The sequence below is a fragment of the Mesoplodon bidens genome (genome assembly GCF_964165515.1).
Source record: "Mesoplodon bidens genome assembly, chromosome: 13".
In the NCBI taxonomy this organism is placed as follows: Eukaryota; Metazoa; Chordata; class Mammalia; order Artiodactyla; family Ziphiidae; genus Mesoplodon; species Mesoplodon bidens.
In genome coordinates, this window is record NC_138169.1 from 35,292,357 (window position 1) to 35,319,665 (window position 27,309).

Consider the following 27,309-nt stretch of genomic DNA (forward strand, 5'->3'; position numbering starts at 1 on the left):
GAGGACAAATACCCACATATAATATTCACAAAGAACAAGGACTGAAATGTAATCTGTAAAAATGGTAGGTTTAGGAGTGATTTTTTTTTCTTTTACTCTAAAATGTTTACTTATTGTATCTACTTCAAGTTTTAGTAATCATCATTTTCAAACCAACCCTTCTGGCACATGTTCCTTTCATTGTTTTAGAAAATGTTTTGAAAATGTAAACTTAGTAGATATGAAAGATCTCATGGTAAGAAAACATACTCCTCCTTCCCCTACAAGCCCAACTTACTTGTTTTCCTCAATGATGTAGAGGTTAAGAACACAGGCTCCTAGGCTTCCCTGGTGGCACAGTGGTTGGGAGTCTGCCTGCCGATGTGGGAGACGCGGGTTCGTGCCGCGGTCCGGGAGGGTCCCGCGTGCCGCGGAGCGGCTGGGCCCGTGAGCCGTGGCCGCTGGGCCTGCGCGCCCGGAACCTGTGCTCCGTGGCGGGATGGGCCACAACAGTGAGAGGCCCACATACCGCAAAAAAAAAAAAAAAAGAACACAGGCTCCTGAGCCAAGGCGCCCAGATTCAAATTCTGACTCTTCCACCTATTAGCTGGGAGGCCTTGATCAAATTACTAAATATCTTTTTGCCTTGGTTTCCTTATCTATAAAAAGAAGATAACAGGCAACTTCTGGTCCAGCAGGTAAAGAAGAGCTTAAAAAAAAATTAATTACATGGGACTGAGTGAACTGATGAGGATGATTATAATTTTTGTGACTTTCTGTTTGAATTAAAAAAAAAGTCCCGGTCTTCCCTGGTAGCGCAGTGGTAGAGAGTCAGCCTGCCGATGCAGGGCACACAGGTTCGTGTCCCGGTCCGGGAAGATCCCACGTGCCGCAGAGCGGCTGGGCCCATGAGCCATGGCCGCTGAGCCTGTGCGTCCGGAGCCTGTGCTCGGCAACGGGAGAGGCCACAGCAGTGAGAGGCCCGCGTACCGCAAAAAAAAAAAAAAAAAAAAAAAATCCCACAAAGACTCAGAGGCAAAAAATATACAAATCAATTTTCACTGCAAAGTAAAGGAGCTGTTACAGTGAAGGATTACTGGACTGAATGTCAATATTATGACATAGTGTGGGTGTGTTTCGTGTTTGGTAATTGCAGTCATTGTTGCTTTTGTTGTGGTCATCCATTTACAATGCTTGGTGTCAGTTTATTCACCTCTTGTAAAAATAAAATACAGTGTGTGTGTGAAATAAATAAATAAATAAAAGATTTAAAAAGTTAAAAAAAATACTAAAAGCAGGAAAAAAAAAGTTTGGATGGATGGCTGGGTAGATGGAGAGATAATAGGAAGTATTCATAAATTCACTGGTGAAATTTGGTAGGTTGAATCAATTGAATCTAAATCAAATATTTCTTTAGAGGGTGTGGAGACATGCAGCTTTTAGGTTAAATGACAGTTTAGAGAAGTGGCAAGTAAATAATGGTTTTGTACATTAAAATAAAGATCTGGGTTACACAGTTTGATAGCAGTTAAAAAAAAGAATGTTGGAAGTAACAGGTCAGGAATTTTTTTACACTATGATTAAAATGCTAAAGACTTTAATAGAAACAGCAGACAGCATACAAGAACAGATGAATAATGTAAGCAGAAAAATGGAAATTCTAAGAAAAAATAAAAAACAAATGCTAGAGATTGGAAACACTGTACCAGAAATGAAGAATGCTTTTGATGGACTCATTAGTAGACTAGTCATGGCTGAGGAAAGAATCTCTGAGCTTGCGGATACAACAGTAGAAACCTCCAAAACTGGAAGCAAAGAGGAAACAAAACCTGAAAAAAATCAGAACAGAATATCCAAAAACTCTGGGACAATTACAGAAGGTGAACATATGCATAATGAGAATACCAGAAGGAAAAGACAGAAAGGAACAGAAGCAACATTTGAAGCAAAAGTGACTGAAAATTGCCCCAAATTAGTGTCAGACACCAAACTACAGATTTAGGGAGCTCATAGAAGGCCAAGCAGGATAAATGCCCAATACAATACACCTAGACATGTCATATTCAAAGAAAACCAAGGAAAAATTCCTGAAACAAGCCAGAAGGAAAAGACCTTTCCTACTGAGGGGCAAAAATAAGGATCATATGTGACTTTTCCTCAGAAACCATGCAAATAAGAAGAGAATAGAGTGAAATATTTAATATTTGAGAGAAAAAAACACCAGCCTAGAATCCTATACTCTGTGAAATTATCCTTTAAAAGGGAAGGAAAAGTAAAGACTTTCTCAGACAAACAAAAATTGAGGGAATTTGTAGCCAGTAGATCCAACTTGTGGAAATGTTAAAAGAAGTTCTTCAGAGAGAAGGAAAATGATATAGGCCAGAAACTCAGATCTACATGAAGAAAGGAAGAGCATCAGAGAAGGAAAAAGTGAAGTAAGAGAAAAACTTTCATTTATCTTATTCTTAATGGATCTAACAGATAACAGTTTGTTCAAAATAATAATAGGAACAATATATATGAATATATTATACTCTTGAGTATAAATGAATTGAATAACAGCAATGATACAAAGGATGAAAGGTAAGAATTAGGGCTACTTAATTATTATAAGGTACTTGCACTACTCTTGAAGTGATATAGTATTATTTGAAAATGAACTTGGATTAGTTGTAAAATGTACAGTGAAAACTCTAGGGCAACCACTAAAAAGAGTGAAAAAGAAGTATAACTTACATGCTAAAAAAAAGAGGGAAATGTGTGGAAGACAAAACTAGGACAACAAATAGAAAACAGTTAACAAATATGGTAGACATTAATTCAACGATATCAATAACCACTTTAAACATCAATTGTCTAAATATACCAATTAGAAGACAGACGTCAGAGTGGATTAAAAACAATACCCAATTTTATGTTTTCTACAAGGAACCCACGTTAAATATGAAGACACATACAGATTAAAAGTAAGGGGATCGGACTTCCCTGGTGGTGTAGTGGTTAAGAATCCACCTGCCAGCGCAGGGGACATGGGTTCGAGCCCTGGTCTGGGAAGATCCCACATGCTGCAGAGCAACTAAGCCCGTGTGCCACAACTACTGAGCCTGAGCTCTAGAGCCTGCGAGCCACAACTACTGAGCCCACGTGTCACAACTACTGAAGCCCATGCGCCTAGAGCCTGAGCTCTGCAGCAAAGAGAAGCTACCACAATGAGAAGCCCGTGCACCACAACAAAGAGTAGCCCCCCTGCTTGCTGCAACCAGAGAAAGCCCGTGTGGAGCAATGAAGACTCAACGCAGCCAAAGATAAATAAATTTATTTTAAAAATAAGAATAAAAGTAAGGGGATCAGAGTGAAGTAAGTCAGAAAGAGAAGAACAAATACCATATGCTAACACATATATATGGAATCTAAAAAAAAAAAATGGTTCTAATGAACCTAGGGGCAGCACAGGAATAAAGAAGCAGACGTAGAGAATGGACTTGAGGATATGGGGAGGGGGAAGGGTAAGCTGGGACGAAGTGAGAGAGTAACACTGACATATATACACTACCAAACCTAAAATAGATAGCTAGTGGGAAGCAGCTGCATAGCACAAGGAGATCAGCTTGCTGCTTTGTGACCACCTAGAAGGGTGGGATAGGGAGGGTGGGAGGGAGATGCAAGAGGGAGGGGATAAGGGGATATACGTATACATATAGCTGATTCACTTTGTTATACAGCAGAAACTAACACAACATTGTAAAGCAATTATACTCCAAAAAAGATGTTAAAAAAAATTTTTTTAAGTAAGGGAATGGAGAAAGATATACCATATTAACACTAGTCAAAAGAAAGCAGGAGTGGCTATATTAATTTCAGACCGCAGACTTTGGAGTAAGGGAAATTATCAGAGATAAGGAGGGATATTACATAATGACAAAGGGTTCAGTTCTCCAAAAAGACATAACAATCTTTAATGTTTATATGCCTAATAAGAGCATCAAAATACATGAGGCAAAAACTGATAGTATTGCAAGGAAAAATAGATGAATCCACTCTTATATTTGAAAACTTCAACCCCCTCTATCAAACATGGAAAGACCCAGAAAGCCAAATACCAGAAAAGACATAAATGACCTCAACAGCACCATCAATCATCTGAATATAATTGACATCTGTAGACTACTTCATCTAACAGCAGGAGATTACACATTCTTCTCAAATTCACATGGAACATTCACCAAGGTAGACCACATTCTGGGCAACAAAACATATCTTGATACATTTTAAAGAATAAAAGTTATACAATGTATGCTCTCAGACCACAGTGGAATTAAACTAGAAATGAATAACAGAAAGATGGCTGGAAATTTCCAAAATATTTAGAGATTAAACAACATTTCCAAATGACACATGAGTCAAAGAAGAACTCTCAATAGAAATTTTTTAATATTTTGAACTGAATGAAAATAAAAACACAACTCATCAAAACTTGTGTGATGCAGCAAAAATAGCACTTAGAGCAAAATTTATAGCATTGAATGCATATGTTAGAAAGGAAGAAAGATCTAAAGTCAATTGCCTATGCTTCCACCTTACCAGACTAGAAGAAGAAGAGCAATTAAATCCAAAGTAAGCAGAAGAAAAGAAACAATAAAAACTAGAGCAGAAATTAATGAAATTGAAAATAGCAAATCAATATAGAATATCCACAAAACCAAAAGCTTATTCTTTGAAAAGACCAATAAAATTGATAAGCCTCTAGTCAGGCTAACTAAGGAAAAAAAAGAAAGAAGACACAAATTACTAATATCAGAAACTAAGGGACTTCCCTGGTGGTACAGTGGTTAAGAATCCGCCTGCCAATGCAGGAGACATGGGTTTGATCCCTGGTCCAGAAGGATCCCACATGCCACAGAGCAACTAAGCCTGTGTGCCACAACTACTGAGTCTGCGCTCTAGAGCCCACAAGCCACAACTACTGAGCCCGCGTGCCACAACTACTGAAGCCAACATGCCTAGAGCCTGTGCCCTGCAACAAGAGAAGCCACCACAGTGAGATGCCTGCGCACCTCAACGAAAGAGTAGCCCATGCTCACCACAACTAGAGAAAGCCTGTGCGCAGCAGTGAAGACCCAACACAGCCAAAAATAAATAAATAAAAGAAATTTTTAAAAACAGAAAGAAATTAGAGGGGGACATCACACAAATCCCATGGAAATTAAAAGGATAATAAAGGGGGCTTCCCTGGTGGCACAGTGGTTGAGGGTCCGCCTGCCAATGCAGGGGACACGGGTTCATGCCCCGGTCCGGGGGGATCCACATGCCGCAGAGCGGCTGGGCCCATGAGCCATGGCTGCTGGGCCTGCGCATCCGGAGCCTGTGCTCCACAGCAGGAGAGGCCACAGCAGTGAGAGGCCCGCGTACTGCAAAAAAAAAAAAAAAAAAAGGATAATAAAGGAATATTATGAACAACTCTATGCCCACAAATAATAACCTAGATAAAATGGACCAATTCCTTAAAATATAAAATCTGCCAAAACTCACACAAGAAGAAATAGACAATCTGAATAGGCTTATATCTATTAAAGATATTGAATCAATAAATAATAATCATCCAAAAGAGAAATCACCAGGCCCAGATGGGCTCACTGGTGAATTCTACAAACTATTTAAGGAATGACTTATATCAATCTTCTATAATCTCTTCCAAAGATAATAGCAGATGGAATACTTCCTAAATCATCCTATGAGGCCAGCATTACACTAATACCAAAACCAGAAAAAGACATGATGAGAAAAGAAAACTGCATTCCAATATCTCTCATGAACATAGATGCAAAAATTCTCAAGTATTAACAAGTCAAATTCAACAATATATAAAACAAATTGTACACCCGGACCAAGTAGGTTTTATCTCAGATATGCAAGGCTGGTTCAACATTTGAAAATCAATTAATGTAATCCATCACATCAACTGGCTAAGAAGAAAAACCACATGATCACATCAATAAATGCAGAAAAAGCATTTGACAAAATCCAATACTAACTCCTGATCAAAATTTTTCAGCAAACTAGGAATCGAGGGGAACATTCTCAACTTGATAAGGAATATCTATGAAAAACCTACAGCCAACATATTAGTTAATGGTGAGGACCTTGAAGCTTTTGTGCTAAGATCAGGAACAAGGCAAGAATATTCCCTCTTACCACTGCTTTTCAGTATCATACTGGAAGTCTTGGTTAGTGCAATAAGGCAGGAAAAGGAAATAATAGGTATACAGATTAGAAAGGAAGAAACAAAACTGTCTGTTTTCACAGATAACACGATTGTCTACGTAGAAAATCTGAATGAACTGACAAAAAAACTCCTGGAACTAACAAATAATTATACCAAGTTTGCAGGATACAAGGTGAATATACAAAAGTTAATCACGGGGCTTCCCTGGTGGTGCAGTGGTTGAGAGTCAGCCTGCCGATGCAGGGGACACAGGTTCGTGCCCCGGTCCGGGAAGATCCCACATGCCGTGGAGCGGCTGGGCCCATGAGCCATGGCCGCTGAGCCTGCGCGTCCGGAGCCTGTGCTCCGCAACGGGAGAGGCCACAACGGTGAGAGGCCCACGTACAGCAAAAAAAAAAAAAAAAAAGTTAATCACTATCCTGTATACCAGCAATGAAATAAAAAGAAATAAGCTATCAAGCCACAAAAAGACAAGGAGGAAACTTAAATGCAGGTTATTAAGTAAAAGAAGCCAATCTGAAAAGGCTACATACTGTATAATTCCAACTATACAACACTCTGGAAAAGGCAAAACTATAGAGACGGTAGAAAAAAAGTGTTTGGGGGAAGGGAAGGGTAAATAAGCAGAGCACAGATGAGTTTTAGGGCATTGAGACTATTCTGTATGATACTACAATGGGGTCATTTTACATCTGTGCAAACCCATACAATATACCACACCAAGAGTGAACTTTAATGTGAACTGTGAACTTTGGATGGTAATGATATGTCAATGTAGGCTCATCACTAGCAACAAATGTATCACTCCAGTGGGAGATGGTGATGGCGGGGAAGCTGTATATGTCAGGGCATAGGAGGTATATGGGAAATCACTGTTCTTTCTGCTCAGTTTTGTTGTGAACCTAAAACTTCTCTAAAATTTATTAATTTTTAAAAAAGAGAGAAGGATACACAATAGGGTAAACATCAGTGTTGTCCTGGGGTGTTTTGTTTAATATACGTAAAACGTTTAGAAAAATACTTGACACACAGGAAGCACTATATAAGTGTTTCCTATTCTATTAGGTACCTAAATAGAATGTCTCTAAAGACTGACATCTCAAGAAAGCAATTATACCATCTTTTCTTTAAAAATAAGAGAAAATTGAGACTTCCCTGGAGGTCCAGCGGTTAACACTCTGTGCTCCCAATGCAGGGGGTTCGGGTTGGCCCCTGATCCCTGGTCAAGGCCAAAAGTAAAAATAAAAAAAATAATAAAATATAAAATGAAAATAAGAGAAATCATCTTAATTTTTTTAATGTACTTCAAACATTTCCCCTGCAGTCAACAATTCTATATCACCAAATTCATGCCCTGACACTTATCCATCTACAGGAGTGTTTAATATTACATTATTTGGACATGTCTAATAGCAACCCCCAAACTTCAAATGAGCTACTTTCTTTTTTTTTTTTTTTTGCGGTACGTGGGCCTCTCACTGTTGTGGCCTCTCCCGCTGCGGAGCACAGGCTCCGGATGCGCAGGCTCAGCGGCCATGGCTCACGGGCCCAGCCGCTCCGCGGCATATGGGATCCTCCCGGACCGGGGCATGAACCCGTATCCCCTGCATCGGCAGGCGGACTCTCAACCACTGCGCCACCAGGGAGGCCCGAGCTACTTTCATGTTATTAAAAAGTTGAATAATTAATAAATTATTGAAGTTTGTAGGATGCTCAGTTCCTCAGTAAACTGAGTGATTTCTTTTAAATTCATCCCCCAAAAGGGCTAGCAGCCCCAGTTTTGCTGCTTAACCTTCCAAAATATGCCCGTCCTCAAAGGTCACTTTGTAGTTAACCACTATGAAGTAAATAGCATTAAAAAATTGATGTTAATGATTGTTTTGAGCCTTTCCAAAAGAAACCCACTGTCAAACAAGCAGGGATTACTTGTTTCTTCTGTATCTAATTATAATTCTTTTTATAAGTTTGCTGGTATTCATTCATTTAGATAGGATCTTAAAACACAAAATTGGGCAGATGAGATTTCTTAAAGACAGCTGTGGGATTTTTTTAAAAAAATTATCCAGTGATAAAGATGAGACTGTTATTTTCACATTGAGTGGGCATTACAATCCATCTTTTCCTTCCCCAAATAAACAGACTGATAAACAACACTAACCTAACAAAAAGTGAAAAAAGAAAGAAGATAGAGCCAGAGAAAGAAAGAGATAGTGCAAAGAGAGGAAGATTAAAAGACTTCGGAAGAGGCCCAGAGACTCCTCATCACCTTTTGAAACCATCACAATTTAGGAACCAAATCTGACATAACAAAGTCCATCTGGCTGATCCATCTATTCAGAGGTAGACTTGTAAATTCAGGGTGCTCTTCAGTGTTCCCTATCCAAACAAAAGGAGAATTAATAACTCATTAGTAAAAACATAAAGTGCACTGGGTAACCAACATACTTCAAGAAAAAGAATCGAAATGGAGTATCACAAATCTTCCTGGTATATTTTCAGGCAGCCAGCACATCCTGAAAATGCCATTGGTAGCAGAAGTGCCATGTCCATTCTCCAGAGCTGCCTCACAGTGGGGACTGGGCACAGAGGAAGGCTGCCTAAAGATCACTAGTTTAAATGCCATGGCAGCACCAAGCCAGGGTCAATGAATGCATGCGGTTTTGAAGCAAGACTGCTTTCTTAAGCCAATAAAGAAATGCCTCCTCTCCATCCAACATTAGCTATCTGTCCCCAATTCCTGTTTCATGGGTCAGCTAGTAGGATTATTCGATAGATCCACATGGCATATTTTTGCTGCTCTGCAGGACTGATCCTAAGCAAAGCAGGCACATCTTGCCAACCCTTCTCCCAGGGACACTCCCCTCAGCTGCTGTTCTATCGCAGGGCCTCCAAGCATCCCACCCCCATTCTCTCCCATCCTTTGGACTGCTCCCCAGGAGTTTGCATGAGGTCTTCTTGTCTTTCAAGCTGATAATTAGCAAATCTAGTAAACCAACCCTTTCTATTGACTAAGGTGAAAAAGCTGAAAGACTCCCAGGGATCTCCTCTTTCCTTCCAAGTAACAATTGTATTTCAACAGTAGTTCAAACTAGACTTTCTTACATTAGCCCACTAGTGACTCCAAGACTGTTAACAGTGGACACAAAGAGGAAGAGTATTATCATTTTCGTTATAAAAATAGCATGCAGATTTACTTGCAGGAAAACATACAGCAGTGTGTTAACAGTTGATGTAACTCTCTGATGTACTTTGGAGCAATTGAAAAAACTGTGATTATACGTGTGGATGGAGAGATAGAGAGATATCTTTTTAAGTGTTATCTATCTTTTCTATAACAATTGTGTATTATTAATATACTTGATAAGAAAAGTAAGATAGTATTTATACATTATGAAACTTTATAAATTACAGAAATAAAATAAAATTTCCCATAATCCCATCCATTAACCATGAACTAATAAAGGAGTATATTTTTACCCATGCTTTTTCCATGAACATTTTGAAAGTTGTTGAAATCATCCTATGTATAAAATTCAGTAATGTTTTAAAAATCAACTATTACAACAAGAGCTTTATCATTATTAAAATTCATGACAAATACTTCTTTTAATGGTTACACAATATTCAAGAATATGGGTGGACCATAATTTGCTTCCCCTTTCTCTCCCTGTTGAATATCTACATTATTTCTAGATGGACTTTTGATTAAAGGTGGCAAAAAAAATATACACGTCGATCTTTGAGACCTCCTGAAACTAAATGACAGTAAAAGGATTTTGTGTTTGTTTTGGCACAAACTGTCAAGGATGAAGAGAACAAAAGAGGAAAAAATACAACAGCAAAATTGTGAAAGCTGGAAGGCAGATAGACAAGTGATATCTGACTTAGGCAACCAGAAAAAGCTGAATCTAAAGCCAGTGATGCAGAAATCTAAGATGTAATTCAATTTAAGTTTCAGAACCCACAAAAGGCATGGGCATTGACAGCACTGGATGTAGGGATGAAGGTGGAGCTAAAAGCTGCCTGAATCTGCAGTCAAGTGACAGACAGCCCTTCCCCACTCTGGCAGGAGACTGGAGGCTTCCTTTCAGAGGCTAAAACAAAGGGTCCTGGGTCTGGAGGACAGTTGAGGGCAGTTTGCTGTAATGAAAATAGGAGGATAAATGAAAATTCACAAACATAATGTTAAGGCACATGCCCTAAGCGTTCTATGTTCACTCAGCTCCCAGAATCCCGGCAGCCACATTCCCTCTACGCGGGCATATGGAACAGTCTACGGTGGGAGAGCGGACCAGTCTGAGCCCAAAGACCCAAAGAAACCACCATCAGGGATTTTGCAGGTGAAAGCCCAGTCAGATCACCTGACACTGAGGATCGCAGTGGATGAGCCCCCACCAAGGCACAGACTTCTCCGGAGGCTTTTACTATGCCTTTCAAGGAGGCATGTGGTAGAGTGGGGCCCAAGGACGGTGAAACACAAGTTAATAAATCTTGTCTGGTCAAGACAGAAACAAAAAATGAGGGGCTTACATGCAGTAAGGGAAACACTTCATTTGTTTAAGAGGAACATTTTCAAAAAGACTGATTAAAAAATGCAACTGCTCCTTTTACTCAAGTGGAACTTGAAAAAGAAATGATGCTGTTGATTTAATCATTATTACTGCTTTCCTTTGTCGCATAGGTTTATTTGTTCATTTCAGATAAACTGATTTTTTCTCCTTCTTTGGGTCCTGGTGATGTACTATCCCAGCTCAAAGTTGGCTGAAAAGTCTCCTATCTGGGACTTCCCTGGTGGTGCAGTGGTTAAGAATCCGCCTGCCAATGCAGGGGACACAGGTTCAAGCCCTGGTCCCATGAGATCCCACATGCCGCAGAGCAACTAAGCCCAGTGCGCCACAACTACTGAGCCCGCGTGCCACAACTACTGAAGCCCATGTGCCTAGAGCCCGTGCTCCACAACTGAAGACTAGCCCCCACTCGCCGCAACTAGAGAAAGCCCGTGCGCAGCAACGAAGACCCAACACGACCAAAAATAAATAAATAAATAAATTTATATTTTAAAAAAAGAAATTAAAAACTTAACAGAGAACTGGAACACCCAACAGAAGAGCTGGAAGGTACACGTGAAGACATTTCTAGAAAAACGTACAAAAAGGAGAAAAGCAAAGAAAGAAGTAAATATAGAATTCAGGAAACACGTGATCCAGCACAAGAAAGGGGGAAAGGAAAGGATGATGGGGAAAAGGAATCCCCAGACAATGGTGGTGCAGCAGGTCCGGGGAGTGACCAGGTGAGAGGGAGCAGGTCAGAAACTGTGAAAGGTTTCTTCAGGAAGACTGGTAGAATTCCTAATCTGTTTCAATGCATGGAGAGGACATTTACATACCTGGAGGAATTTTGAGGATTAAGTGCTAACTACATAAAAATTAAGCAAATTTTTAAAAGGAAAAAAATGTGCAGGAAGTAGAATTTAATATGGCCTATTTGTTTGCTAGGGCTGCCATAACAAAGTGTCACAGACTGGGTGGCTTAAACAACAGAAATTTATTTCCTCACAGTTCTGGAGGCTAGAAGTCCAAGATCAAGGTGTCGGGAATGTTGGTTTCTTCTGCAGGCTTTGGTCTGTAGATGGCCATCTCCTTCCTGTCTTCAGATGTTCTTCCCTCTGTGGCTGTCTGTGTCAAAATTTCCTCTTTGTATGAGGATATCAGTTACACTGAATTAGGGGCCAACCACATGAATTCCTTTTACTTTAATTACCTCTTTAAAGGCCTTATCTCCAAATACAGTCACATTCTGAGGTACGGGGAATTAGGACTTCAACAGGAATTTGTGGGAGGAGCACACAATTCAGCCCATAACACATGGTCAGCTGTGAATACTATTTTCTGGTCATAATAATGTGGCCATAAAAGGCAAGGTTTGAATATTGGTCCAAATTTACAATGCAAGCGTATCAGGAGAATGGAAAAATACAGGAACAGACCAGAAATGCATTTGTGTGTGTGTGTGTGTGTGAGAGAGAGAGACAGAGACAGAGACAGAGACAGAGACACTGAGAGAGGAAGGAAGAATGATGATGAGGTGAGAGAAATCTAAATCTTCATCTTTCCTATGGACAAATGCTGAATATAAAAAAGAATAGGGGCTTCCCTGGTGGTGCAGTGGTTGAGAGTCCGCCTGCCGATGCAGGGGACACGGGTTCGTGCCCCGGTCTGGGAAGATCCCACATGCCGCGGAGCGGCTGGGCCCGTGAGCCATGGCTGCTGAGCCTGGGCGTCCGGAGCCTGTGCTTCGCAACGGGAGAGGCCACAACAATGAGAGGCCCACATACTGCAAAAAAAAAAAAAAAAAAAAAAAAGAATAGCAATTTTTGTTATTTAGAAATAGTGTTTATAAGTGGCTGCCTCTGGAGCAGTAAATTGTTATGTAAGTGGGCCAGGAATTTCTATTTTTCATAGCCAGCCTTGTAGAACCATTTGATATTTTAAAACTGTGCATGTATAAACATAAAAAGTGGACTGATCAAAATAATAATATATAATATTGTGCTAAATATCTTTGTACAGTATGTATTTTCACTATTTCAGACGATCCCATTTCCTGAAATGGAATTCCTGGGTCTAAGAATTATAACATTTTTTAATGTTCTTGATGTCCATTTGCAAATAGCTCCTGAAAAAAAATCTGTACCACTTTACACTGAGAGCGAGGCACTTGAGAGCACAGATACCTCCCCAAATCCCATCATGTACGTTTTTGTTTTAACAGCTTTATTGAAGTTAATGAACATACAGTAAACTGTGCATAAGTCAAGTGTACACTTTGATAAATTTTGACATATATTTGTCAAATCTATATATATATGTGAAATGAAACTATCACCACCACCAAAATAGAGAACACATCCATCACTCCCAAAAGTCTCCTTCTATATGATCACTCCCTCCTTCCCACCCACTCCTCCTCCCCTACCACTTTCCCCACTTGCTGTCACTTGTTTGCATTTTCCAGAATTTTACTGAAATAAAATCTTGCAGTACGTAATCCTTTTTGGCCTGGTTCCTCTCAGCTGGCATAAGGACTTTGAGGTTCATCCATGTTTTGCATGTATCAATAGTCTGAACCTTTTACTGCAAATTAGGATTCCAATGTATGGATATACCAAATTTGTTTATTCAGTAACCTGTTGATGAACACTTAGGTCATCTCCAGTTTGGAGTTATTAAAGTAAAGCTGCTATGAACATTGTGTACTAATCTAACATATGCTTTCATTTCTCTTAGGTAAAAACCTAGGAGTGGGTTGGGTCTAATGGGATGTGAATATTTAATGTTTTAAAAAACAGCCAAAGAGTTTTCCAAAGTGGTATACATTTTACATTCCTACTGTGTGCAAGTTCCTTTGTTTCATATTATCCCTACCGTGTAAGAGTTCCAGTTGCTCAATATTATTGTCAATATTTGGTATGGCTGGTCTTTTTAATTTTAGAAATGTTAATAGATACGTGGTATTCTCTCATTGTGGTTTTAATTTGCATTTCCCTAATGCATAATGATGTTGAACATCTTTTCATGAACTTATTTTCTATCCATATATCTTCTTTAGTGAAATGTCTATTCAAATCTTTAAAAACAGAACTAGTTTTATATATATTATTATTGAGTTGTATGAGTACTTTACCTTCTGGACGCACGTTCTTTATCAGACAGAAGATTTGCAAATATTTTCTCCTTCTCTGTGGCTTGTCTTTTCATTCTCTCAGAGTTGAAAAGCAGTAATTCATAATTTTAACAAAGTCCCGTTTTTCTTTTATGGATTGTGCTTTCAGTGTCATATCTAAGAGATCTTTGGCTAATTCAAGGTGACAAAGTTTTTCTGTTTCCTTCCAGAATGTTTATAGTTTTAGATTTTATGGTCTATGACCTATATTTGAGTTAATTTTTATATATGGTGCAAGGTATGGATCAAATTTTTTGCTTATGACTATCCTTTGTACCTTTTCTCAAATATTTATTGATATATAAAAATGGATATGTTTTTGCATTCTCTATGTTGTTCCATTGACCTAAGTGTCCATCTTTAGGCCAATGCCACACTGTCTTGACTATTGTAGCTTTATAATAAGTTTTGAAATCAGGTAGTGTAAGACCACCAACTTCCTTCTTTTTAAAGCTCTTTTTTTTACAGCTATTTTAGGTCCTGCACATATTCTGTCAGCTTTGCTCACTGATATTTCATATTTTTCTTGCTGTTGCAAATGGTATTATTTTAATTTCAGCTTCCAATTATCTACTGATAGATCATATAAATACCAGTTTTTTGGTATGTAAATCTTCTTTTACAGCTGTTTCAGATAGAAGCGTAAATAAATTCAGTCATTCTTACTCCATCTTGGCCAGAAGCAGAAGTATCAATGTAGGTTTTATTTGGCTTGTAGGTAGGGTAAGCCCTGTCATTTAGCACTATTCTCTGGTTGGAAGGTCATGGAATGTACTGGAATGTATGGAAATCATGGGGAAAGAAAGAGCATTCCAATCAAAGAGATCAAAATTAAAAGTAACTTTACCTTTCCATATCTAAAGTTTACAAGTTGGATACAATGAACACCAGTATCCTCTTTTAGGTGTACGTTCTCTGATTCAACATTCCAGCAGTGTTCCCTCAATTTTAAAGTAGCATTACACGCAGATGGAGACTTTTAGTTGAAGGTCTAGGCCCAGTCTCCTGGGTCTTGCCTTTCTGCTTGTTGCCCTGTTTCCCAGGTTGCTATATTGCTCTCATAATCTCTAGTTCGGAAACAAGAGATAAACGTGGATAAGTGCGTGGTATGTGTGCTGGCTTCCTGCCCCCATCCCCACTCAAATATCTTTTATAAGCTTAGATATTTATATGTGTTTTGGAATAACTTATAAAGCAATAATTTTTGGTCTTCACAATTGAAAGGGTTAAGGGGAGCTAGAAACTTTGCAATGGTGTACTTTTGCGTTATTTATTAACATTGTCAAGTTGACAAATCGACATGTCTTTAGTGGTTGTACAGAGAGAAGCTACTGGTCTCACAGCAATTTTCTGGCAAGAAAACTCCAGAATGTTATTTTCCTAGTGATGTGTATTTAATATTTCCATTTATGTCTTCGTAAACTTCTTAACTGTCTGGCCTATTTATCTGGAGCTCATCCAAGTGAGAGTCATTGTTACTGCAAGGACTATTTACCTTCAGCGACCAGGGAATTAGAGAATTAGAGAAAACTCATCCCGGAATAAATGAATAGTAAGTCACTCTGTGGCCTTTTCCTCCCTCTTCAACTCCCTCACCCCCGCCATTCCTTTGTTAAGTAGATGAAGTTGGAAAACAGTGAATGTCTAGAGCAGGATGTGCATGCTTGGAGGTGTGGATATGCAAAGGGAAAGCCAAGATCTTTTCATCTATGTTTCATTTATGGGATGGGGATGAGAGCAGATGGATATTTTGGTTATTTGCATAATAGCTTCTGGTCTTTCTTATCCCCAATTGGTGGAACCATCTCCTTCTCTCCTATGTTACAAAATAATACACAGACCTCGAGAACACACTTAATGGTTAGCGGGGTAAATGCTGGCATCGAAATGTGCTTGTGGGGAATTCCCTGGCAGTCCAGTGGTTAGGACTCAGTGCTCTCACTGCCGGGGCCCTGGGTTCAATCCCTCGTGGGGGAACTAAGATCCCGCAAGTCATACGGTGTGGCAAAAAGAAAAAAATGTGCTTGTGAATGGCACTTGCCATGTCAACAGGTTTGTGAATGTACAGATTGAGTCACAGGTGTGGAAGGAAAGCACTAGCATCTATTATGAGAGCTGCTCCCCATTTCTAGAAACAAAAGCCTACTTTTGTTTTTTCACCAAAATTACCTCTATTTCCATACAATTCTGAGTTTTTAACATCTCCCTTGCTGCACAGTTAAAGCTTGTGGCCTCATAACTGGGTGGGACAAGCATGTGGAAAGGGAGCATTGTTTTCTCTTTTAACACCATGTCAACTGCTACAAAAGATCTCTTTTGATTGTGACTTAAATACGTAAACATTTGGGCTGGTAGTGATTTGTGCCTTTTCAACTAAGCAGAATGTTAAAAACAAAAAGCCAAAATGGAGGCAGCATCTTCTGACAGCCAGTTCAGGGACCACAGACTTGGCAAGAACTTCGGCAGTCAAAAACATCCAGCCTTTGCCAACCCAGGAGCTTTGGATCAATCCCACTCCTCACAGCTTCCCTGGAGTATGACAAAGCCTAGCACTCACCCTCCATATTATACTTGACAAACAATCTCTTTTCTTTGCCAAGTTAACAATACCATAACCTAGCCAAATAGTTCTTCCAGTACACCTGACTTTTAAAAGTGTGGCATTCATGCAATTTAAATTTCAAAAGCCTGAAACTTGGCATAATTCCTGATATGCCTCATACATCTTTTTATTTCTTTCCCTTTCCTTCTTTCTTTCTTTCTCTCTCTCTCTCTCTCCTTCCTTCCCTCCTTCCTTCCTTCCTTCTGTCCTTCTTTTCTTCCTTCCTTCCCTCTTCACTCTCTCCCTCCCTTTCTCCTCCTCCTCCCTCCCTATCTCTTTCTTTCTTTTTACGTGCTTTTCAAGACAATTTAGTTGGCAAGGAGAAAAATAACCATCTTACTCACAAGCCTACGGCCCCCATTTGACCCCAAAACAAGACTCAATAAAAGAGAATTGTGAGTGAGACTTCTCAGCTTTTGTTCATTACCTGGGGTCAGGAGCCACCGAATGACCTAATGTTCTGGTTGCTGAGGGAAAGCCATTCCTTCTGGGGCACAGTCAGCTCAAGGATGTTTTGTTGAGGCTCCCAACCAAGGTTCCCATAGTGACACCCATCAAGGATACAGCACCTGCCCGGCTGGTACTCAGGCGAGAATGGCCAAATGCTGGGCCGTCGCAGACACTATCAGGTGATACCAAGCCCGCTCTCATCACTTTCCATTCCCTCCCTTTCTTTTATTTGACAAATGCATTACAATTATTTGGCCTAGAGAGAGTCTTCATGTAGAAAACCTATTCTAATTTTCTTTGCTTAAAGAGAGCTTCAGGCAAGCATATGATGAACGTGGAGGGTTTTAAATAACCAATGGATGCTTGTGTTGAGGGAGTTTTACAATCTGTCAACAGGACAGTGCTAACCACATACAAATAAGCAGCAGGACAGTTTTTTCCCACTGAACTTGTGAGCAGGGTTGCATGACATGTAGGTTCCTCTGTGCTCTGTTCTAACTGGGAAGCTCATCTGACAGAAAGAGTGAACCTCTTTGTTAGGAAAAGTCTTAATTCTTGATCTCAATCTCCTCACCCCCCCTTGCCTACCTTTTGATCTATCTTTCATTTTATGTAATGAGACGTCCTGGATTTTTACATCAGTTAAGTGCCATTTCCCAAGAGACCAAGATGGCGCACTTTTGAAGAAAAGCATTTTCAAATCCACATATATTCAGCCTTGACAGCAGGCATGGGAAAAATGTCTAAAGAAGAAAGAACAGCGTAGGACTAGCGTTTTTTGATTTGAAACTAGATTTAGCCCTGAAAAGCAACCACTATGTGGATGAGAGGGATGGAGAAGAGAACCAGGAGCCAGAGGATTCTGTAACCGGTGTGACTGAGGGAGTCTCCCTAAGATAAGTTTATGGCTTGAGTCTCAGATAGTTAAACTTGCAGGAACAAAGCATGTGAGTTCTAAAGATATAGACTGTTCTTAGTTTTCATTCATGACTTATTTTGTTTAAATACAGCCCCATCAGACAGGGGGGATGAGAATGGGCCTCTGAGATTTACCATCTGTTCACTGATTTGTAATCTGCTGGACAGAAAAGTGGTGAGAGCGGGGCACAAAATCCTCTCATCAGAAATATAAACTTGGGCTTCCCTGGTGGCGCAGTGGTTAAGAATCTGCCTGCCAATGCAGGGGATACGGGTTCGAGCCCTGGTCTGGGAAGATCCCACATGCCGCGGAGCAACTAAGCCCGTGTGCGACAACTACTGAGCCTGCGCTCTAGAGCCGGCGAGCCACAACTACTGCGCCCACGCACCACAACTACCGAAGCCCGCACGCCTAGAGCCCGTGCTCTGCAACAAGAGAAGCCACCGCAATAAGCAGCCTGTGCACCATAACAAAGGGTAGCCCCCACTCGCCACAACTAGAGAAAGCCTGCACACAGCAACAAAGACCCAATGCAGCCAAAAGTTAATTAATTAAAAAAAATATATATATATAAACTTGTTTCATAGAAAGAGCACAAAGCAACAGCAGAGGTGAATGCCCACAAGTGCCTTTCCTCTTGCCTTCAGAACAGACAAGGTATTGTACCCCGTAGTGGTTGGTCCAGTCTTTGGTTTCATGGTTTCTGCTCCTTTGGCCAGAATATTGGCCGGTCCTTTTCAGAAGTTGTAATTATCACACATTTTGCCTTTAGGGCATGAAGGACCAAAGAAGCTTCAAGACTGAAATTGTGGGTTTGCAAACAGCAGGCCACAGGGTTCAGCTTTCAGGTTTATACCATCCACCAGCAACTGATCTATTCTCTTCAGAAACACAGACGTGAACCCAATGACTCCCTCTGTGTTCCTATCAAAACTTTTAAACAACAACAACTTGATTGCACCCTTCACCCAGAAGGAACTCTGCACATGAAAGACATAAAGCATTTCATAGAGCAGAACATTCTTTGAAAAGTCAGGGTAGAAGAAAGCGCTTGCTTAAGGAACTTAATTGAGAGAAACAGTGTAGCCTGGACAGGGCTGCCTGAGTTCAAAGGCACCGCTTTTAATCCCAAACCACTTTAATTTTACTTAACTTTTCTTTCTTTCTGGGTGACTAACCTGGAAACTTCTACTCATCTCCTGCCAAGTAATTTTTCTAAAGAAGGTGGATACTTTACAAGATTCATAGCCAGGAGCCCTCTGTCAGGAATGCTGGTGGTACGGTTTTGTGTAGATAAAAACAGAGGCACAAGGAAAGTGGGTCATTGTGATTTGCGTGTGGTACAGACTCAGTCACTGGCAAGTTTGCTCCGACTGGAAACAATAAGGCGCTGGGCCCGCCTTAAGTTTGGAAATGGAATGCCCCTGGCAGCCCATGATCTTGGAGAGGGGAGCTAAGTGTTTTCATAGCTGGGATTTTGTGTTAGTGGAACAGGTAGAATGTCAACTGTTGTGAGGAAAGTCAATCAATTCGCACACATGCAGCTGGAGAGAAAGCTCAGCTTCAGATGTCATTTAACGTGTTGGTGGATGAACAAGAAGAAGGCAGAAATGGCCTCTCGCAGCCAAGAAGCCGGTGGTTATTGGAAAAATCACGGCAGCACAATTCTTCTTGCTTTCACTGCTAGGACAAGGAAGGACATTCTTTCAGACTTTCACACTGAGCGATTTTTCCTATGACCCATTTCAGAGTTAAAGAACTTATAAAATGGCCACGCCTGATACCTTCCACAGAAGTAAGTTCTTGCAAACAGCAAACAGTGAGATGGGCTGGCCTTTTTTGGTGGGCCTATCTTCATAAAATGAATGGTGAGAATCACAACATTTATTATTGTGATCATCCTAATAATGCACACAGATCAATTGTGCAGTCATTTACTTTCTTGGTATTTATTCTCCAGGGGGAAAAAATGGACTGATTAAGATGATTGTACCCTCTCCTTTTTGTGACTTCCAGTCTGTTCATTATTTATTTTTGAGGGACCAGAATATTAGTATTAATTGGCTCTGATAGAGTGTTCCACAAGAGTTAAGAAAAAACCATATAATCTGGTTTATTAAATGTTGTATGGACATTATTTAGTGCACTCTCCTTTAAGGCTGGCACTATTGAATATGAACTGAAAATCAACTAGCAAATAAACCATCTTAACATGGCATAATCATGAGCCAGTCAAGAAAATATATCACCTCACACCCATTAGGATGGCTACCATCGAAAAAGTCACAGACGTAGAGAACAAACGTATGGAAACCAAGGGGGAAGGGAGGGGTGAATTGGGAGATTGGGATTGACATATATACACTATTGATACTATGTATAAAATAGATAACTAATGAGAACCTACTACATAGCACAGGAAACTACTCAGTGCTCTGTGGTGACCTAAACGGGAAAGAAATCCAAAAAAGAGGGGATATACGTGTATGTATAGCTGATTCACTGTGCTGTACAGTAGAAACTAACACAATATTGTAAAGCAACTATACTCCAATAAAAAATTTTTAAAAAAAGAAAAGAAAAAGTCAGAAAATCACTGTCGTCAAGGATGTGGAGAAATTGGAAAACATGCATTGTTGGTGGGAATATAAAATGGTACAACTGCTAGGGGAAACAGCTCCTCAAAATATTAAAAACAGAATTAGCACATAATTCAACAATTCTACTTCTGGGTATATACCCAGAAGAATTGAAAGCAGAGTCTCAAAAAGTGATTTGTACACCCATGTTCATAGCAGAATTATTCACAATAGCCAAACGGTGGAACCAACCCAAATGTCTACTGGTGAATGAAAAAATAAACACAATGTGTTATACACATATAATGGGATATTATTCAGCCTTAAATAGGAAGGAAATTCTGACATATGCTACAATATGGATGAAACTTGAAGACATCATGCTAAGTGAAATAAGCCAGCAACAGAAAGATACATACTGTATGACTCAACTTACATGAAGGACCTAGAGTAGTCAAATTCAGAGAGACAGAAAGTGGAATTGTGGTTGCCTGAGGCTGGAAGGAAGGGGGAATGGGGAGTTGTTTAACGGGTACAGAGTTTCCACTGGGGAAGATGAAACGGTTCTGGAGATGGATGGTGGTGATGGTTGTACAACAGTGTGAATGTATTTAATGCCACTGAACCATACACTTAAAAATGGTTGAAATAGTAAATTTTATGTTACATATGTTTCTTCAGAATAAAAAATAAATAAAATATTAATCAGGAAGTTACCTTAAAAAAAAAAGAAGTATAAAGTGGGGGTAACAGATACCTGATGCTGCCTTCAGTAGACATATTCTCTTATATCCTGTTAAATCATCATTTCCTGTCTGCTCTAGGAGCCAATGAAGCTTTCTGGGGGTGTGTTTTAAATTACTTCAGGCCCACACCTTCCCTTGCCCCTTGTCTGAGAAAGAATTCCCTGCTCGCCTGTCCTTCCCCACCCCTCCCTCCTTCCATACATCCTCACCTTTGCGGTAGGGGTCAACAAGAGAAATCTAGAACCATTCAGTTGGATGTCCATATAAAATGGTGCTAACAAGTTGTCTTTTATCACCTCGGTAGAAGAACTATGGAGAGGGAAATTAAAGACGCAGGGAAGGACGGTACCGGAAAACTCTAGAACCTTGAGCTGATTTTGCCCCAAAGGCTTTGTATCAAATTATCACGATGACCCTATGATCAAGAGATAGGTGAAGACTTCCCAGGGAAAGGAGCTTTAATGTTAAGGGGAGCTTAATGACATTTTAGTTTGCTTTCAGGTAAGAGCTGCCCCTGGGAAATGTGGTTATGTGGGAGTCAAGATAGTTTTGGCCCAGGTGGGTTGTTGTTGTTGTTGTTGTTTTCTCCTCTTGTTTCAAAGGAAATTATGCAGGCTAAGAGATAACTGAATTGTTTCCTTACCCCTCACCAAATTTACCCTTCACTGAATGTCAGGATTCAAGCCACTGCCGATTTGGGGAGGAAGTTGAACCCCGGACATCATTCTGGCTTTGAGAGCGGTGCCTGTGGTCCACTTCTAAACCTTCTCCAGATACGTTTTCATACTCCATATTGAACAGAGATGAGGGCTCTGTGTTCTTTACACTAGAGCCAGGGCAATCGATGCGCCGGCGTCAAGGGCTACCTCTGCAGACTGAGAAGATGAGACCCCCTCTTGCACACCCACGAAGAGACGCAGAATGTAATTCTGCTTCGAGAAACATCCTTGAACTAACTCGTTTCTCTCTATCCCTCCAAGCTTCCGCAGGTTCACTCGATCCAACAGTGTGACGACGGCCGTGCAGGCCGACCTGGACTTCCACGATAACCTGGAGAACTCTATGGAGTCTATAGAGGACAATTCGTGCCCCGGCCCGGTGGCCAGACAGTTCTCCCGGGACGCCAGCACCTCCACGGTCAGCATCCAGGGCTCAGGAAACCACTACCACGCCTGCGCGGCCGACGAGGACTTCGATGCAGATTTCGACCCTTCCATTCTGCCGCCCCCAGACCCCTGGATTGACTCAATCACCGAAGACCCCCTGGAGGCCGTGCAGAGGTCAGTGTGCCACCGGGACGGCCACTGGTTTCTGAAGCTTCTCCAGGCGGAGCGGGACCGCATGGAAGGCTGGTGCCAGCAGATGGAGAGAGAAGAGCGCGAAAACAACCTGCCCGAGGACAGTAAGTGCGGCGCAGCGCCTGCGCACGCGCCCAGGGTCGGGTCCCCGGGGCCGGGGAGGGGATGCTTTCATAGCGCTGCGCAAACCCTGCAGGTCCCCACCCCAAACGGGAACGTGTGGAAGAGCTGGGCGATTCGGGCCGAGTCCACACGCCCCTGGTGCCCAATAAAGACGCACCCCTTCGCCCCCGCCAGGCAGCTGTAACACCTTCTCTCCCTCTGCCTCCGCGACCTCCACCTCTGGACCAACTTGGGGTGGACTCATGCTTCCGACACGGTTTCTCTTCCCCAAGATGCTCCCGCAGTGGTGCTGCTTCTCAGGGAGTGAACAGAAATTCTAACTAGTTTCAAGATCCCCAGATACGCGTGCCTTGGGCATTTATAGTCTTACAGGTGTATTACTTTCATTAACATACAGAATTAAAACAAGGCCGGTCGTGTCTAGGCCTGTAGACGCCAAGCTTATTGACATCGTTAGACCTGGTTAGCCCACACCTTCCCCCTTAGGTTTTAGGAAGGCAAACCTTCAGCCGCTAAAGAAAATACATGATCAAATAAAGGATGGTTAAGTTAAATAAATAACGGAGACCCCACACACCATTCTTTTCAGACTTGGCCTTTCAACAACAACGATTCCTATTAACAGTTGACAAAGCAGTTGCCAGATTACTGCAGTCCGGTTGCACATTAATAACAATTTTGAAATTGGAATAGAATTTATAATCAGTGTGTATTTCATTGTTGTGTGTTTATTTCCCTCCGAAAAACGATTATTAAATGAATGGTGGATCTGCCAACCGATTATATTTTTGAATCAGAGAAATTAAATGGTAGGCAGCAAAGCCTGCCTTCATTTTTGTGTGGGAACCACCTGGAAGAGTATTATCGTGATATGGTTTTAGACTTTTTTTTTTTTTTTTTGGTTTGGTTTTTTTGTTTGTTTGTTTGATTTTTGCGGTATGCGGGCCTCTCACTGTTGTGGCTTCTCCCGTTGCGGAGCACAGACTCCGGACACGCAGGCTCAGCGGCCATGGCTCACGGGCCCACCTGCTCTGCGGCATGTGGGATCTTCCTGGACCGGGGCACGAACCCATGTCCCCTGCATCGGCAGGCGGACTCTCAACCACTGTGCCACCAGGGAAGCCCCTAGACCTATTTTTAAAATCCTTTAACTTTTTATTGTGAACATTAAAAAACACTTGCAAAAGTAGAGAGTTTACTGTAATGAACCCCCATATTCCCATCACACAGCTCAACTACTGGCTGGTCTCATCTTCCCTCACTTGTCCTCATTTTTGCCAGAGGATCTTAAAGAAAATCGAACGCATCCCGTCATTTCACTACGTATCTCTGATAAGGACTTTATGTATGTGTATATAACCATCGTGCATTATCATCCCTAACAAAAACAATAATAATTTCTTAATAATTAGATCGAGAGCTTTCTGTAAATCATGTTCAGTTGACTTACTAAGTGAACCAAACTAATTGTGTCAGGGAGCAGTGAGTTTTCCATAAAGGAAGTACTTTTGTGAGAATGGAGACAGGAAAATGAGTTTGCAGGTTGTGGGATTTCCACTCTGTGTCTCGCTCACAGCTCTTCTCTGCTTTTTCGTGCTTCTGACCCCTATCCACCCGCTGACTAACTTATTTGTTGCCTTTCTGAGCAGGTTAGAAAATCCATCAATGGGTTTCTGTAACGTTCCTTTTGTTCTTGCATGTTATGAGTGCAAACAACTTAGCAGTGGAAAAGTAAACCTCCTTGACACTTGACCCAACCGTTGGTGCCACTGCAGGCTCACCCAGGTGTGGGTCCACAGGGAGAATATGCTCTGTGCCTAGGTGACAGGGGTGTGAAGCACAGCCCGGCAGCAGTGGGCGGGGGAAGTTTTCGGTAAGAAATTCTTAGCAGTTGCATCTTCTTATTCTCCTTTCCCCGTGGGTATACCCGAAGCCTAGTAGCTTTTCCTGGGAAAAATGCCCATGTCTAAGGAGCAATGACCTCGGGTGCACAGCTCAACAGGGCAAGCTGTCTTGCAGATTTCAGTTCATTCAATGCATGGATTCAAACTTGTTCTAGCTTCCCTGCTTGGCTTCCAATAAGACCTGGGGAAGCTGCTCATCTGGTGTTTTCTTTTAATCTGTTGTTTTCTTCCCATCTGAGACTAGATCTACTTCTCTCAATCCAGCTTTATAATGATGCATGAGGATAGTCATTGTATAATAGTCATTGTATAAATATTTAGAAAAATCTTCCTTAACACTTAAGGAGCTATGAAAACAAGTCAATGTATTTTGATACAAGCACATATATTTGGAAGGTGAAAACCTTGTTAGAAAATCAGGTTCTCATCCTGTTTGAGATGAAAGAGAAGCTTATTTGTATCCTGAACATGAAGGAACTGCTCGTTCATTCACTGTTCCAGAATTTTACTTCAGATGTTATTTGAAATATTGATTTATAAATAGGGCTTATAAACCTATTCCATATGAAGGTATTTTGTTGTAACAAGATTTGTTCTAATAATAATTTGCTGTCTTTGTACACGAAGGTGCCACTGGCCCACCATGAATAAGCCGTCTTCTTAAGGACTTTGTCTTTAGAGTAGTGATAAATTTTCTCAAATCTGCCTCTGTTTTACGAGGTTGCTGCCTGAGGGCGCTGGGGGTGTGTGAAGGTCATGGCTGCAGAACAGACAAAGAGAACTTAGGGTGGGAGTATTTTTGGTGCTTTGCTTAAAGTATTCAACTGAGTAAATTAATCTTAGATGACAAGTATGCAATGAGACCCGCTGCCCTAGGGAGTGAGTCTCCCTGTGTAGTTTGAAACGTATTTCGATATCAGAGCCCCCTTTTTCTAAGTTAAGAAAAAAAAAAATTACACACAACACCAATAAGTATAATAGGAAGAACGGTGAAGCTCTTTGGTGAGGGCCTGGAGTCCTATCTGCTCAGCCTCTACCACTCTCTGGACAGAGGTCCCTAGAAACCCTCCCTGCCACCAAAAAAATCCCAGGATTCCTAGAATAGTTTTTTTGTTTGGTTGGTTTTTTTTTTTTTTTCTTTTTTTTGCGGCCTCTCACTGTTGTGGCCTCTCCCGTTGCGGAGCACAGGCTCCGGACGCGCAGGCTCAGTGGCCATGGCTCACGGGCCCAGCCGCTCCGCGGCATGTGGGATCTTCCCGGACCGGGGTACGAACCTGTGTCCCCTGCATCAGCAGGCTGACTCTCAGCCACTGCGCCACCAGGGAAGCCCCCTAGAATAGTTTGAAAGCCAATGGTCTATAGTGAAAAGTCCAACTTACTAATTTTTTTAGATACAATTTTATAACTTTAGATCAAACAGCTAACACAAAGATCAGAGGTAAATGCCTTTCCTACATGGTTTTTTAAATGTACAAAACTGATTCAGATTAGAAACATCTATTTGTGTAAGCCTATCTAACCTACAAAAATGGCTCTTCCTTCAAGTCTCAGCTTGGGCCTCACCTTCTAGAAGTCTTTGCAGAATGCATCCCTTCAGGCTGAGTTGGGTGTGCCTCCCTGGTGCTTCTGTAATAGCCTGCACATTTGTCTATCAGGTATTTCCAACTTTATTTGATGATAATCTATGTATCTCTCTCCTCCACTGAAAAGTGAGGTCTGAGGACCGAAATTACTCTTGTCTCATTTATCTTCATATCCGCTGCCCCTCTGACGGTTCTTGGCACAGAGTAGGGGATCAGTGAATATGTATTTGAGTCCTGGGACTAGTTTGGAAATACTGTTTTACAAAAGTATTTTCCTTAGCAAAATCCTTCTTCCTAAGTAGTTACAAAATATTCAACAGGTAGCTCGCAGCTATTGTTGCCAAAAGCTGGAAGGGGCGGTCCCTTGCGAGGTAGGGAGCCCTGCTGATCAGAACAGGGATTTGGCAGGGACATGAGCACCTGCCACAGAAAGGCTAGAAAGGACTTGTGTGTCGGTCAGCTGCATGAGCTAGATGAACCCGCGTGTCCCTTCCAGCTCTTGGGACGCGATTCCATCCCATAAGCACTTGAAAGCTTTATCTTTCATGCGCTGGATGGTACAAAACAGAAGCTTCCACCCACTAGCATTCCAGAATTCTAAACAGCGCAGAGGTACACACACATGCCCAGTCAAAGAGTCGCCAATTTCAAATGAGGCAAATGGAAATCAGTGAGGATCTGATCAGAAAGCCAGGAGGAATGGAGACTATAAACCCGTGAAAAAACATCCATCTTGTTCTCACAATCCCCTGGGCCGTTGGCTATAGGCTTTGACAGGTGTTGTTTTATTTGCCCTCAGAACAGCTCTCTGGCAGTCCCACCTCCAAGGTCACACAACACAGAAGCGCCTGATGGAACAGATACAACACGAATAACATTTGACAAGATAATGATACTTTGTGTGTGCTTGGCTGCTCTAAAGCTCTGCATACATATCTGTCCCTGCTTCCTTGGCAACCACAGTGCTGTTCTGATAAGTGGACCTGGGGTTGCAGAGGGCCTTTGTTTTTACTAATTCTCTCATTTAACCTTTGCTTTTTTTTATAAGGGGGGGCGGGTGGTAAGGAAGAGGGGCCAATCCCGTTTGGCAGGCATAGCCAATGTCTGAGTAACCAGTTTAAAAAAAAAAAAAAAAGTCTGTGTACACTCAGAAAAATAGCTTTGATAAATGGGTCAAACAC

General features: G+C 41.3%; 1 protein-coding gene across 16 annotated transcripts in view; it reads left to right on the top strand.

Moving 5' to 3' along the window:
- The window catches only part of DLGAP1 (DLG associated protein 1), a gene marked incomplete at its 5' end in the record, with an annotated part of 323,664 nt that overhangs the window by 275,838 nt on the left and 20,517 nt on the right, over positions 1–27,309 (top strand). For all 16 annotated transcript variants that reach the window (XM_081253129.1, XM_081253128.1, XM_081253120.1 and 13 more), the window contains one exon: positions 22,201–22,622. In XM_081253129.1, the coding sequence (XP_081109255.1) occupies positions 22,201–22,622 (422 nt within the window). The remainder of the gene's footprint in view (positions 1–22,200; positions 22,623–27,309) is intronic.